This window comes from Lampetra planeri, chromosome 36 (genome assembly GCF_965212315.1).
Source record: "Lampetra planeri chromosome 36, kcLamPlan1.2.h2, whole genome shotgun sequence".
Classification (NCBI taxonomy): Eukaryota; Metazoa; Chordata; class Hyperoartia; order Petromyzontiformes; family Petromyzontidae; genus Lampetra; species Lampetra planeri.
In genome coordinates, this window is record NC_136142.1 from 9,287,420 (window position 1) to 9,303,309 (window position 15,890).

Genomic DNA, 15,890 nt, shown 5'->3' on the forward strand with positions numbered 1-15,890 from the left:
AACATATTTCCATTTTGAAAATAAAACATGCTTCAAATCGCTTTAAACTATTGTCATTGTAGTGCGTATTTAATGTGGCGCTGCACTCTGATGTTGTAGGAGACAACATTTATTAAAGTATATATTTAATTAAGTAGAACGTGTTGTCTATATTTATTAAAAGTTGCGCTTTTTGATGTGACGTCACATTTCTCAACCCCCCCCCCCTCGTCACACATCGTCACAAATGTCTGACCCCCCCCTCCCCCCCCCCCAGGTGCGTGCCGTCATTTATGGACGGCCCCAGACCCGAACTCCCCGTTAACACACAGACACACACACAGACGCCGCACACACCCAGCGCCAAATAACGCGACAGCGGACACGACGGCGCGACGACCCCCAACCGCGCTCCAGTCGGAACACAGCGGGGTAAGCGGGCGGGAACACGGGACAGGAACAACCCTCTGAAGGTGCCAGACGGGAACGGATTGCCAGTGCCAGACGCGGACAGGATCCCACTCTGCCAAATATCTCGGAGCTTCCACCGGGGGACACATGGTGATCTGCCGCCGGCATCTCCCTCCCACCAGCCCTGCCAGCTACCCCCGGGGGGGGGGGGGGGGTGTAGTCGTGAGTCGAACGAACACCAACAAAAAAGGCAGATTTGTGCTTAAAGTTTTGGCGAAGAGGCCGCCGGGACAGACTTCCCGCAGCTGCCTTGACCTTGCGAAACAGAGCGGAGCAGACGGGAGGATCAGGAACGGATCCTGGGAATCGGTTCTGAACAGACTGAGAATCAGATGGGAAACAAGGCTGTTGAGAATCAGTTCTGAACAGGCCGAGACAACACACCCAACAGATTGTAGCTCGCTGACCCCGTGCCCCAACTGGACATCTGTGAGAACGAGATTCATAGCTCATCGGATTATTCCAGTCTAAATAAAGAGTCTGGTTCTGAGATGGAAAATTTGATCAGGACAGCCTCTTGGTAGGTGAGAAAATGTTAGAACAGCCTCTTAGGAACAGGTTTTTTGAGAATCTATTAGGAACATAATCGTTGAGATCTATTAGGAACAGACTCTTTGATAATCTATTAGGAACATGATCATGATAATCTATTAGGAGCAGAATATTTGAGAATATATTAGAAACAAACTGATAATCTATTAGAAACAGACTCTTTGATAATCTATTAAGAACAGACTCTTTGATGATCTATTAGGAGCAGACTCTTTGAGAATCTATGAGGGACAGACTATTTGATAATCTTTTAGGAATAAAATATTTGAGAATCCATTAAGAACAGAATGTTTGATAATCTATTAAGAACAGACTCTTTGAGAATCTATAAGGAGCAGACTCTTTGATAATATATTAGCAACAAACTCTTTGATTCGCTATTAGGAACAGACTCATTGATAATCCATGAGGAGCAGACTCTTTGATAATCTATTAGAAACAGAATCTTTGAGAATCTATTAAGAGCAGACTTTTTGATTAATCTATTAGGAACAGACTCTTTGATTCCCTATTAGGAACAGACTCTTTGATAATCGATGAGGAACAGACTCTTTGATGATCTATTAGGAACAGACTCTTCGAGAGGGGCACGGGCACCGAGCCACACACCGTCCTCCCGTCTCCCTCGCCCGTCACTAAACCGCCTCGTGTGTAAGTTTTAGAACCCCCTGCTCCCCCCCCCCAACAACAACAACGGCAGGGCCCAGCATGTAGGCCCGAGGGTGTCCCACGTCAACTCAGTTCCCGGTTTCAAACGAGGCCCCCGGGGCCGGGAGGTCCAGGCGAGAAGGGGGGGGGGGGGGGCAGGGGGAGATTGCCTCTTCTCGGGCCTACTCGAACTACTGTGTACAAGTTGAGCCACGTTCAGGCTACGACAGCAAAAAAACACCGAGCAAAGCCTCCAAACTTGAGCGGCCCGAGTGGCCGCAGCGTTCCCCAGCGGTGGCAATTCCACATTCCCGTGGCAAGGTCAAGTCTCCAAGTGGCGCTACGACGATGATAGAGATTATGACACCGCTGCCTGCTTACAGATGATTCTGCGGCAACGCTCTGCTGTTTATGATGATGAAGGCATTGATTGTATGATGATGATGATGAAGCTGTTGGTGATGATAATGAACCCAGGTCTCTCTCACTGGCCCCAGATCTCCCATTGGCTCCCAGGGTTCCCGCTTACTCTACGCAGGTCTCACTCTCACTGTCCCCAGGTCTCCCTGTTGCTGGTCCCAGATCTCTATCTCATTGGTCCCAAATCTTCCTGTCACTGGTCCCAAATCTCCATCTCACTGGTCCCAAATCTCCGTGGCATTGGTTCCAGGTTTCCATGTCACTGGTCCCAGATCTCCCTGTCACTGAGCCCAGGTCTCCCTCCCTCTGGTCGCAGGCCTCTCTCCCTCGTGAGAACAGAGCGAGCGATAGAGAGAGAGGCGCCTCTCGCCGGGGGGAACGTAAGGGCCCCTGTGAGCGAGCGGGCAAGCGAGCGCTGCGTGATCCCACGTTTGCAGTCTGGCCCGCAACCACCGCCACATTCACTACGACAACCACTACGAGAACAAAGACGACTCACGCGACAACAACAGTGATGATGATGATGAAGAAGAGCATTGTAATAAATTACACATTTTCAAAAAGATATCATTGTGAGCAAAGTCGCTGCGAGCCAGGGGTTGAGTGCCGACAGTGGCCCCCTCGTCGCCGCGCTTCCCATCAGCCCCAGGGAATCCAAGCAGGCCGATGATGATGCTGCTGATGATGATGATAGAGACATGCATTGTGATACTGATGATATTGATAATATGATGATGGAGGCATGCATTCTGATACTGTTGATGCTGCTGATATTGATTATACGATGATGGAGGCATCGGTTATGTGATGTTTCTGTTGCTGAAGACTGATGATTATGAGCATGGTGAGTTGGGGAGGGTGCGTGTGATGGTGTGTATATTGGTGTGTGCGTGTATAGCGAGCGGTAGTGTAGCGGTTAGCGCGCTGCGCTACGAACGCGGCAACCCGAGTTCGATTCCCGCTCAAGGCCAGAACCAATGACGATTATCTAAACCGGTTCTGGGCCTCTCCTAAGTCGACTCGGCCTCAAATGAGTACCTGGTGCGGTCTGTAAAACATCGACAAAGGCGGCCTGGGCGTGGTGCTCGCCAACCACCCCCGCGTGTGCCGTGCCGACCTTCATAGGTGCTACTCGCTAAGAGCACTTGCCCCAGCGGTCTGTTGAGGCTGTACGGGGGTTCTTTGTCTGTGTGACCAGGTGTGGACTCAAGAGACCACGATGGAGTCTCATTCCCAGGAGGCACCTGGCTATGAGAAACAGGATTGTGCGTGTAAATGTCGATGATGATCGTGATGGTGCTGATGATTTTTTTCTGCCGGTGCAGGTGACGGTGGCGGCACCGACGATACTGCTGTTGACGACGGTGGTGATGGCATTGATTGATAAGTGCTACTGATGCTGCTGACGGTGGTTGTGATCATGGAATTGATTACATAAGTGCTACAAATGCGTATGATACAAGCCGCTATTGAGAGTGAGTTTGATGATGATGACTGATCATGCTGATGCTGCTGCTGCCATACCAACCCCCATTGCCACGACCACCACCACAGCTTCTGCTACTGAAGCTGCTGATGACGATGCTGCTGATGATGATGCTGCTGCCGCCGCCGCCACCACCATCACCATCACCGCTCAAGTCCTCACCGCCCCGGCCGTGACCCCACGGCCGCCCTCCAACATTCCCACGCGCAGCGGTCAGTGCACCTCCTTGTACTCCTCCTTGATCTGCTGCTGCTGCTGCTGCTTGCAGCGCTTAGCCCCGTCCGGGAGGTCGAACCCGTACTCCACCCAGTCGTGGTGCCGCGGCATCTGCACCGTCTGCCTGAGCGTGAAGTGAACCGCGTCGATGATCCGCTCCTCGCGGAGCTCCGCCGTGGGGACCATCCCCACGGCAGAGCTCGCTCCCAGGGGCCCTCCTCCGCTCGCCTGCCTCTGCAGCAGCTGGTGCTGCTGCTGCTGCTGTTGCTGCTGCTGCTGGTGCTGCTGTTGCTGCTGCTGGTGCTGCTGCTGGTGCTGCTGCAGGGGATGCGGGGGCGGCGGGTGGGAGGGGGTCCCGTAGTCGTGCAGCGGGGTCCTCAGCTCGAGGATCCCCTTGAAGATGGCGGCGCGGTACTGCTCTGGGATCTTCAGCATCTCCAGGTCCTGGGGACGCACGCAGGGGGGGAGCGACACACGCACACACGTGAGCGCGCACACACGAGCACACACACACGAGCACACACACAGGGGCACACACACAGGGGCACACACACACACGCACACACGAGCACACACACACATGGGCACACACACACACGGGCATGCACACACACACGTGAGCACGAGCACACACACATGGGCACACACACACGAGCACACACACATGGGCACACACACACGGGCATGCACACACACACACACACGAGCACACACACACACGTGAGCACACACACATGTGAGCACATACACATGGGCACACACACACGTGAGCACATACACATGGGCACACACACACACATGGGCACGCACACACGCACGGGCACACACATACAAGCACACACACATGAGCACACACACAGACTGTAGGGGCAAGTGCTGTTAGCGAGCACCTATAAAGGCCGGAACGGTACACGAGGGGGTGGGTGGCCAGCACCACGCCCGACCGCCTTTGTCTCCCCAGTGGCGATGTTTACCACACACTGCACCAGGTACTGCTTTGAGGCTGAGTCGACCTAAGGGAGGCCCAGGACCGGTTCAGATAATCGTCACTGGTGTTGGCCATGAGCGGGAATCGAACCCGGGTCGCCAGGTTCATAGCGCAGCGTAGCGCTAACCGCTACACCACCGCTCCCCACTACACAGGCACAGACACACACACACAGACACACACACACACAGGCACACGATGGACGGGGCCATATACCGTCAAATCTTGGGTGAGAACCTCCTTCCCTCAGCCAGGGCATTGAAAATTGGTCGTGGATGGGTATTCCAGCATAACAATGACCCAAAACACACGGCCAAGGCAACAAAGGAGTGGCTCAAGAAGAAGCACATTAAGGTCCTGGAGTGGCCTAGCCAGTCTCCAGACCTTAATCCCATAGACAATCTGTGGAGGGAGCTGAAGGTTCGAGGTGCCAAACGTCAGCCTCGAAACCTTAATGACTTGGAGAAGATCTGCAAAGAGGAGTGGGACAAAATCCCTCCTGAGATGTGTGCAAACCTGGTGGCCAACTACAAGAAACGTCTGACCTCTGTGATTGCCAACAAGGGTTTTGCCACCAAGTACTAAGTCATGTTTTGCAGAGGGGTCAAATACTTATTTCCCTCATTAAAATGCCAATCAATTTATAACATTTTTGACATGCGTTTTTCTCGATTTTGTTGTTGTTATTCTGTCTCTCACTGTTCAAATAAACCTACCATTAAAATTATAGACTGATCATTTCTTTGTCAGTGGGCAAACGTACAAAATCAGTAGGGGATCAAATACTTTTTTCCCTCACTGTAGGTGCTCGCTAAAAGCACTTTCCCCAACAGGCTGCGTAGGCTACACGGGGGGGGACCTTTGTCTTTGTGTGTGTGGCTGGTGGGCTGGACACGAGGTTCGATTCCCAACCACGGCCACCGTTGTCAGTGGCGACCGTCTGGGGAGCCCAGTCCCGACGCCGGCCCCTAGGTCGGCTCGGCCTCAAACGAGCGCCCGGCGTCTCGCAGCGCGGTGCGCTAAGCGCGGCGCCGCCGCTCTCCCCGACCCCGCGACCCCGTGACCCTGCGTCCCCCCGCGCGCGTGTGGGCCGAGGGTTGCCCCCCCGCCCCCCGTACCTGCGGGCTCAGCTGGGCCACCTCGTTGGCGTACTGCAGGCCCTGGCTCGTGAAGAAGTCGACGCACGCGACGCAGCCAAGTCGTGTCAAGAAGCTACGGGGGTCACGGTGGGGGTGGGGGTGGGTGGGGGTGGGGGTCACAGATTATGAGGACAGCCTCACCCTTCCTCGCTCTCTCTCTCACGACATCACACACGCACACACGTACGGGTCACCGTCACCACTGTCAACATTATCATCACCTTCATCATCGCTACCATCACCAGCACCATCTTCACCACCCACATCATCACCATTATCAACATCAGCATCACAATCATCATCGTCTATATTTTGTATCACTATATCATCATCACCATCATCGTGTGGTTGGTGTTGTTGTAGGCACGTTGTAGCTGTCGTGGTTGTGCTGTGATCGTGGTTGTGGTGATTGTTGGCATGTTGTAATTGTCACGGTTGTGAGTGTGGTTATTGTGACTGGTTATTATGGTGGTATATGGTGGTTTGTGTTGTGGTGGTGCATTGCGGGGGTACCTGGCCACAGACTCGGGGCTGTAGGGAGGGGGGGTGCAGTGGGTGGGCGTGGGGAGGTGCAGCTGCGTGGAGCTCACTCCGTTCAGGTCCCCGTGCAGCCCCGTGTGCCCGTTCAGCATCGGCGTCCCTGCACGGGCGGACACGGAGACATGGGGACACGGGGACGTGAGGATACGGAGACACGGGGACACGTGGACGTGAGGACACGGGGACACGGGGACACGGGAACACGTGGACGTGAGGACACGGGGACACGGGGACACGGGAACACGTGGACACGTGGACGTGAGGATACGGAGACATGGGGACACGTGGACGTGAGGACACGGGGACACGGGGACACGGGAACACGTGGACACGTGGACGTGAGGATACGGAGACACGGGGACACGGGGACGTGAGGATATGGAGACACGGGGACACGGAGACACGGGGACACGTGGACGTGAGGACACGGGGACACGTGGACGTGAGGACACGGGGACACGGGGACACGGGGACACGTGGACACGTGGACACGTGGACGTGAGGATACGGAGACACGGGGACACGGGGACGTGAGGATACGGAGACACAGGGACACGGAGACACGGGGACACGTGGACGTGAGGATATGGAGACACAGGGACACGGAGACACGGGGACATGTGGACGTGAGGACACGGGGGTACGTGGACGTGAGGATATGGGGACACGGGGACACGGGAACGTGAGGATATGGAGACACGGGGACACGTGGACGTGAGGATATGGGTACACGGGGACGTGAGGACACGTGGCGCTGCGAGGCTGAGCGAGCATCGTACCCATGGTGCCGTGGCCCACGAACTGGCTGACCGACGGCAGCTTGGGCCCCATGGGCAGAGGGGGGCCCGGGTAGGGGAGCTGCGACTGCAGGCACGGCCTGGGGAGAGATGGGGGGAAGAGGTCACAGGGTCTGGACAGGGGTCACGGGGTCAGGTCAAGGTTAGGGCATGGGGGGGGCAGAGGGGGGGGTGGGGGGGTGGATCAAACCCCCACCCTCTCTTCCTCCTGGTCCCCTCTCTCCGCTGTCCACCGTCTACGACGCGTGTCCTCGACGGTTCGGGCTATGGCGGCAGTGCTGTGGTGACCAACCCAGGTGCAAGAAGCAGCTGGGTTCGATTCCCCACCCGGGCGCCCCCCTCTCTCTCTCTTTCTGTATGGAGTCTGCGTGTGTGTTCTCACTCTGTCTCCGGTTCTTCCGGGTTCTCCCGTTTCCTCCTCCTCCTCCCATAGCTAAACCCACACGCACAGTGGAACTGGGTATCGACCAACACACAAAACAAAGACATCGCCCCAATGCTGAAGATTCCTCTTGCGAGTTACTCGATTGGGACCCTACATCGGCAGGCTCCCCCGACTCAAGAAACATGTTCATAACTCCGATCTGTAGTTACCCCTATCCGCAGGACATCTGTGGAAACGAAAAACGGTTTGATAGCTCGTCGGATACCTCCAGTATGAATAAATACTCTGATTATTATTTGTGTGTTTCGGTAACATCACGTAGATCGGTTCAAAGAAAATAACAAAATAACAATAAAACCACGACGTTTCGATGGCAACACAAGCGGTCGTCATCAGGAAAAGGGGGGTTAGCTTCTAAAGGCAAACTGTTTATAAAGGTTTGAAATGGGCGTTGCCCAAATGTCAGCAGCCAATGTTAATGTAAGTGGTGGGCAGCGAAAACGTCGTAGTTTTTTGTCATTTTGTTATTTTCTTTGAACCTATCTACGTGACTTTACCGAAAGACCCAAACAATATGAATCCCTGCAGTCACGAAAGCTTCAAGTCAAAAAAGACTCTGATTCTATTGAAAATTAATCCGTGCTGTTTGTCGCTGGCCGCTTGGGCGTTTGCTGGGCCCTGTGCCCGGCAGCTTGCAATTAAACGCGACGCGGAAAAAAAACGGTTGAGCCAAGGATCATGGTCAGCGTCAGGGTCCAGGCCAGGAGCTATGGCAGTGCAAGGTCAGGAGCGTGGGCAGGCCACTGTTGAGGCGTGCGTCTAGCCAGGGCTCCAGGTCAGGGTGAGAGCCAGGTGAAAGCCAGGCCAGGGTGAGGTGACAGGCAATAGAGAGGTGAGCGTCAGGTGAGGGTGAGGTGAGTGCCAGGTGAGTTTCAGGTGAGAATCGGGTGAATCTCAGGTGAGGGTCAGGTGAGGGTGAGGTGAGTGCAAGGTGAGTGGTAGGAGAGGGTGAGGTGAGAGTCAGGTGAGTGGTAGGTGAGTGTGAGGTGAGGGTGAGGTGAGTGTCGGGTGAGGGTGAGGTGAGAGTCAGGTGAGTGTCAAGTGAGGGTGAGGTGAGTGTTAGGTGAGTGTCGGGTGAGGGTAAGGTGAGAGTCAGGTGAATCTCAGGTGAGTGTCAGGTGAGGGTGAGGTGAGTGCCAGGTGAGTGGTAGGTGAGGGTGAGGTAATTGTGTCGGGTCAGGTGAGAGTCAGGTGAGGGTGAGGTGAGTGCCAGCTGAGGGTGAGTGCCAGGTGAGTGTCGGGTGAGGGTGAGTGCCCCTACTGCTGCTGGAAGAGCTGCTGCTGCTGCTGCCTGTAGGCCTCCACGGCTCCGCTGGGCACGAACTGGCTCAGCTCCAGCGACTCCTTGATCTTCATGAGCACCTCGTAGTTCTCACGGCCGTGCACCTGCAGCGGCACGGTGGCACGGGGTCACGGTACGGCACGAGACGAGACGTGACACCACGACACGTGACGTGACACCACGACACGTGACGTGACACCACGAGGCAAAGTGACACGACACATGACGCGACGTGACACAGCCTGACACACGGCGACGGGATGTGACCCCACCCGCGTTTACAGACACGGGCGGAGTTACTCAGAGACCCCCGTGGCGATGAGAGGCGAGGGGGTGGGGTAGCCGGGGGGGGGGGGTGACGAGGGGACTCACGGGGACGTAGTAGACATCGTCGTCCCCGAGTCGCCGTTTCTTGGTGCCCGAGGACGTGTGGAGGCCAGGGGAGCCTTGCTTCATAGCTGAGACAAAGACAAAAGATCCCACCTTTATAGCCTTAACAGACTGTAGGGGCAAGTGCTGTTAGCGAGCAGCGCCTATGAAGGCCGGCACGGCACACGAGGGGGCGGGTGGACAGCGCCACGCTCGGCCGCCTTTGTCTCCCCAGTGGCGATGTTTACTACACACCGCACCGGGTGCTCGTTTAAGGTTGAGTCGACCTAGAGAAGGCCCGCGACCAGTTTGGATATTCGTCACCGGTGTCAGCCATGGTGTGTGGTGCAGCGCTAATCACTGTGCAACCGCTCCTCTACATGGGTGTACACACACACACGTGTCCATATACAAAGACAAAGAACCCCCCCGAAAAGCCTTTAACTGTAGGGGCAAGTGCTGTTAGAGAGTAGTACCTATGAAGGCCGGCACGGCACACGAGGGGGGCGGTGATGTTTACACACCGCACCAGGTACTCATTTGAGGTCGAGTCGACCTAGGGGAGGCCCAGGACCGGTTCAGATAATCGTCACCGGTGTTGGCCGTGAGCGTGAATAGAACCCAGGTCGCCGGGTTCATAGCACAGCGCGCCAACCGCTACACTACCACGTACACAAACCCTTGTGGACACACACCTACACACACACACGCCACGTGCAAATGTGTCACCCCCCCGCCTCCCTGCTCCCCCCCCCCTCACTCACGCCTCTTGCCGGGCCCTCCGAGCCCCCCCACGGCGCTGGTGCCCCCCTTGCCGCCCCCCGCGGGGTCCAGGGGCTGCTGTTGCCGGTGGAAGTTCTCCTCGTCCGCCTTGCGGTCGCGGCCGGGGCACGCGCAGATCCGCGCCTCGAAGCAGCGGCGACCCAGCACCTGTGCGCTGGGGGGGAGGGGGCGGGCGGGGGAGGGCAGCACAGAGGTCACGGATAGAGGTCAACGGGCATCGTCCCGGGGGCACACGTCAATGAGTTGGCGCAGGAGGATCGGCGGCGGCGGCGGCGGGTTTTGGCGCCCGGCGGCGGGAATGGATTCTGGTGCCGCGGTGTTTGGCGTTGGAACTCGGCTCGGCCTCAAACGAGCACGCGGTGCGGTGTGTAAACATCGCCACCCCGTCGTGTGCCGTGCCAGCTTTCATTGGTGCTGCTCGCGAACCGCACTTGCCCCAACAGTCTGTTGAGGCTACACGGGGGATCTTTGGTGACTGCACGGTTCTGGTGATCGACCTCGTGCTGACCGAGAGGTCTGTCCTGGGATTGGCTGATGGTGGGAAAGGTGGCGACTCTACGTGGCGGTCATGGGGTCACGGGACTCACGAAGGCCGAGGGAGACATCTTTGGGCACTTGGGAACGTGGATGATGGTGGTGATGATGGTAATGGTCGTGTCAACAGTGATGGTGATGTTTGTGAGCGGTGGTGATGATGATGATGGTGGTGATGATGGTAATGGTCGTGTCAACAGTGATGGTGATGTTTGTGAGTGGTGATGATGATGATGGTGGTGATGATGGTAATGGTCGTGTTAACAGTGATGGTGATGTTTGTGAGTGGTGATGATGATGATGGTGGTGGTGATGATGGTAATGGTCGTTTTAACAGTGATGGTGATGTTTGTGAGTGGTGATGATGGCGGTAATGGTCGTGTCAACAGTGATGGTGATGTTTGTAAGTGATGGTGATGATGATGGTGGTGATGATGGTGGTAATGGTCGTGTTAACAGTGATGGTGATGTTTGTGAGTGGTGGTGATGATGGTGGTGATGATGGTGGTAATGGTCGTATTAACAGTGATGGTGATGTTTGTGAGTGGTGGTGATGATGGTGGTGATGATGGTGGTAATGGTCGTGTTAACAGTGATGGTGATGTTTGTGAGTGGTGGTGATGATGATGGTGGTGATGGTGGTAATGGTCGTGTTAACAGTGATGGTGATGTTTGTGAGTGGTGGTGATGATGGTGGTGATGGTGATGATGGTGGTAATGGTCGTGTTAACAGTGATGGTGATGTTTGTGAGTGGTGGTGATGATGGTGGTGATGATGGTGGTAATGGTCGTGTTAACAGTGATGGTGATGTTTGTGAGTGGTGGTGATGATGATGGTGGTGATGGTGGTGATGGTGGTAATGGTCGTGTTAACAGTGATGATGATGTTTGTGAGTGGTGGTGATGATGGTGGTGATGGTGATGATGGTGGTAATGGTCGTGTCAACAGTGATGGTGATGATGGTGGTGATGGTGATGTTTGTGAGTGGTGGTGATGATGATGGTGGTGATGATGGTGGTAATGGTCGTGTCAACAGTGATGGTGATGTTTGTGAGTGGTGGTGATGATGATGATGGTGATGATGGTGGTAATGGTCGTGTTAACAGTGATGGTGATGTTTGTGAGTGGTGGTGATGATGATGGTGGTGATGATGGTGGTAATGGTCGTGTCAACAGTGATGGTGATGTTTGTGAGTGGTGGTGATGATGATGATGGTGATGATGGTGGTAATGGTCGTGTTAACAGTGATGGTGATGTTTGTGAGTGGTGGTGATGATGGTGGTGATGATGGTGGTAATGGTCGTGTTAACAGTGATGGTGATGTTTGTGAGTGGTGGTGATGATGGTGGTGATGGTGATGATGGTGGTAATGGTCGTGTTAACAGTGATGATGATGTTTGTGAGTGGTGGTGATGATGGTGGTGATGGTGATGATGGTGGTAATGGTCGTGTCAACAGTGATGGTGATGATGGTGGTGATGGTGATGTTTGTGAGTGGTGGTGATGATGATGGTGGTGATGATGGTGGTAATGGTCGTGTCAACAGTGATGGTGATGTTTGTGAGTGGTGGTGATGATGATGATGGTGATGATGGTGGTAATGGTCGTGTCAACAGTGATGGTGATGATGGTGGTGAGTGGTGATGATGGTGGTAATGGTCGTGTCAACATTGATGGTGATGATGGTGGTGATGGTGATGTTTGTGAGTGGTGGTGATGATGATGGTGGTGATGATGGTGGTAATGGTCGTGTCAACAGTGATGGTGATGTTTGTGAGTGGTGGTGATGATGATGGTGGTGGTGATGGTGGCGGTAATGGTCGTGTTGACAGTGATGGTGATATATGGTGGTGATGATGGTGGCGGTAATGGTCGTGTCAACAGTGATGGTGATGTTTGTGAGTGGTGATGGTGATGGTGGTGATGGTGATGATGGTGGTGAGTCGAGATTGTATCCCTCACTCGCGCGTCTCCAGGGTGATGATGATGAGCACGGGTCTGCGGTTCATGCCGCCCACGCAGCTGCTGTTGCACATGAAGTTGTAGAGAACCGTGGTGAACTCTGTCCCCACCTGCACACCGCGACCACACACACCACCACGGAAACACCACACCGGTACCATGGTGAGGCTAGTGAGTGAGTCGTTGGCGAGGCTCACCTGTGGTGAGTCGTAGGGCACGACCACGCTGCGTGTGAGTGGTGAGGCTGGTGAGTGAGCGGTGAGTGGTTGGTGAGGCTGCTCACCTGTGGTGAGTCGTCGGGCACCACCACGCTGTGTGTGTGAGTGGTGAGGCTGGTGAGTGAGCGGTGAGTGGTTGGTGAGGCTGCTCACCTGTGGTGAGTCGTAGGGCACCACCACGCTCTGCCGCCCGCTGACCGCGTCCTCTGCGTACTGTGCGTGGTTGTTCCCCTCCACGCGGATCAGGTGACTCGGGGGGGCCGTCTGTCCGGCTAGGGGGGGGGGGGCATAGCACGGGCACAGCGTGAGACACGGGGACACTGTGGGGACACCGTGGGGACGCCTTGCCCGAGCCTCCCTTCCACCGCGTGTCCCCCTCCTCCCCCATCTCTACTCGGCGTCGTCTCCCTGTGTCTCCCCTCGTGTGTCCCCACCACCCCCCCCAGCCTCCCCGATATCGCCCCGGTGTCTCTCCCCCGTGTTCCCGTGACCCCTCACGCCGCGTGCCCGCCTGAGCTCACCCTCGTTGAAGTCGCGGCCCAGCTCGTGATTGGGGCACCGCTTCACCACCTCGGTCACGTGCTCCGCCTTCTTGTAGACGGGCATGGCGCGCAGCACGCAGCCCGCGGGCGGCGGCGGCACGGACAACACCTTGAACTGGATGGGGCAGGTCTTGGCGATCTGGCAGTAGAGCTTCTTCAGGTCCGGTGAGTACTGAGGTGAGGGGGGAGGCGGGAGGAGAGGTTTAGTCGATGGTGGTGTGTTAGTGAGGTAATGATGGGGAGAGGGGTGAGGTGGTGTGTGAGTGAGGTGATGATGGGGGAGGGGTCACGTGGTGTGTGAGTGAGGTAGTGATGGGAGAGGGGTCACGTGGTATGTGACTGAGGTGATGAAGGGGGAGGGGTCACGTGGTGTGTGAGTGAGGTGATGATGGGAGAGGGGTCACGTGGTGTGTGAGTGAGGTGATGATGGGGGGAGGGGTCACGTGGTGTGTGAGTGAGGTGATGAAGGGGGTAGGGGTCACGTGGTGTGTGAGTGAGGTAATGATGGGGGGAGGGGTCACGTGGTGTGTGAGTGAGGTGATGAAGGGGGAGGGGTCACGTGGTGTGTGAGTGAGGTGATGAAGGGGGTAGAGGTCACGTGGTGTGTGAGTGAGGTGATGATGGGGAGAGGGGTCACGTGGTGTGTGAGTGAGGTTACGGTGGGGGGAGGGGTCACGTGGTGTGTGAGTGAGGTTTTTGTGTGTGTGTGTTGTTTTTGTGTTGTGTGTGTTTTGTGGTTGTTGTGTGTGTTTGTGTGTGTTGTTTGAGGTGGTGGGGGATGTGTTTTGTGTTTGGTGTTGATGATGGGGAATGGGGTCACGTGGTGTGTGAGTGAGGTGATGGTGGGGGGAGGGGTCACGTGGTGTGTGAGTGAGGTGATGAAGGGGTGCGGGGGTCACGTGGTGTGTGAGTGAGGTGATGATGGGGGGAGGGGTCACGTGGTGTGTGAGTGAGGTGATGATGGGGGGAGGGGTCACGTGGTGTGTGAGTGAGGTGATGGTGGGGGGGAGGGGTCACGTGGTGTGTGAGTGAGGTGATGATGGGGGGAGGGGTCACGTGGTGTGTGAGTGAGGTGATGATGGGGAGAGGGGTCACGTGGTGTGTGAGTGAGGTGATGAAGGGGGGAGAGGGGTCACGTGGTGTGTGAGTGAGGTGATGATGGGGAGAGGGGTCACATGGTGTGTGAGTGAGGTGATGATGGGGGGAGGGGTCACGTGGTGTGTGAGTGAGGTAGTGATGGGGAGAGGGGTCACGTGGTGTGTGAGTGAGGTGATGATGGGGGGAGGGGTGAGGTGGTGTGTGAGTGAGGTGATGATGGGGAGAGGAGTCACGTGGTGTGTGAGTGAGGTGATGATGGGGGGAGGGGTGAGGTGGTGTGTGAGTGAGGTGGTGATGGGGGGGAGGGGGTCACGTGGTGTGTGAGTGAGGTAGTGATGGGGGGAGGGGTCACGTGGTGTGTGAGTGAGGGTAGTGATGGGGAGAGGGGTCACGTGGTGTGTGAGTGAGGTGATGAAAGGGGGAGGGGTCACGTGGTGTGTGAGTGAGGTGATGATGGGAGAGGGGTCACGTGGTGTGTGAGTGAGGAGATGATGGGGGAGGGGTCACGTGGTGTGTGAGTGAGGTGATGAAGGGGGTAGGGGTCACGTGATGTGTGAGTGAGGTAATGATGAGGGGAGGGGGTCACGTGGTGTGTGAGTGAGGTGATGATGGGGGGAGGGGTCACGTGGTGTGTGAGTGAGGTGATGAAGGGGGGTAGGGGTCACGTGGTGTGTGAGTGAGGTGATGATGAGGAGAGGGGTCACGTGGTGTGTGAGTGAGGTGATGATGGGGGGAGGGGTCACGTGGTGTGTGAGTGAGGTGATGGTGGGGGGAGGGGTCACGTGGTGTGTGAGTGAGGTGATGAAGGGGTGCGGGGGTCACGTGGGTGTGTGAGTGAGGTGATGGTGGGGGGGGAGGGGTCACGTGGTGTGTGAGTGAGGTGATGATGGGGGGAGGGGTCACGTGGTGTGTGAGTGAGGTGATGATGGGGAGAGGGGTCACGTGGTGTGTGAGTGAGGTAGTGATGGGGAGAGGGGTCACGTGGTGTGTGAGTGAGGTATTGATGGGGGAGAGGGGTCACGTGGTGTGTGAGTGAGGTGATGATGGGGGGAGGGGTGAGGTGGTGTGTGAGTGAGGTGGTGATGGGGGGGGAGGGGTCACGTGGTGTGTGAGTGAGGTAGTGATGGGGGGAGGGGTTACGTGGTGTGTGAGTGAGGTGATGATGGGGGGGAGGGGTCACGTGGTGTGTGAGTGAGGTGATGATGGGGGGAGGGGGTCACGTGGTGTGTGAGTGAGGTGATGATGGGGGGGAGGGGTCACGTGGTGTGTGAGTGAGGTGATGAAGGGGTGCGGGGTCACGTGGTGTGTGAGTGAGGGGTGATGATGGGGGGAGGGGGTCACGTGGTGGTGTGAGTGAGGTGATGAAGGGGTTGCGGGGTCACGTGGTGGTGTGAGTGAGGTGATGATGGGGGGAGGCGG

At 56.2% G+C, this 15,890-nt stretch overlaps 1 protein-coding gene across 1 annotated transcript in view; it reads right to left on the reverse strand.

Moving 5' to 3' along the window:
• Window positions 1-288: 288 nt before the first annotated feature.
• LOC144730625 (tumor protein p73-like) overlaps window positions 289-15,890 on the reverse strand; it is a 46,752-nt gene continuing 31,150 nt past the window's right edge. The window contains exons 7-16 of the mRNA XM_078611273.1: window positions 13,353-13,545; window positions 12,985-13,103; window positions 12,614-12,723; window positions 10,097-10,269; window positions 9,336-9,421; window positions 8,943-9,067; window positions 7,219-7,316; window positions 6,413-6,539; window positions 5,879-5,972; window positions 289-4,216 (exon numbers count right to left, since the gene is read on the reverse strand). Coding sequence (XP_078467399.1) covers window positions 3,770-4,216; window positions 5,879-5,972; window positions 6,413-6,539; window positions 7,219-7,316; window positions 8,943-9,067; window positions 9,336-9,421; window positions 10,097-10,269; window positions 12,614-12,723; window positions 12,985-13,103; window positions 13,353-13,545 — 1,572 coding nt within the window. The 3' untranslated portion in view covers window positions 289-3,769. The remainder of the gene's footprint in view (window positions 4,217-5,878; window positions 5,973-6,412; window positions 6,540-7,218; window positions 7,317-8,942; window positions 9,068-9,335; window positions 9,422-10,096; window positions 10,270-12,613; window positions 12,724-12,984; window positions 13,104-13,352; window positions 13,546-15,890) is intronic.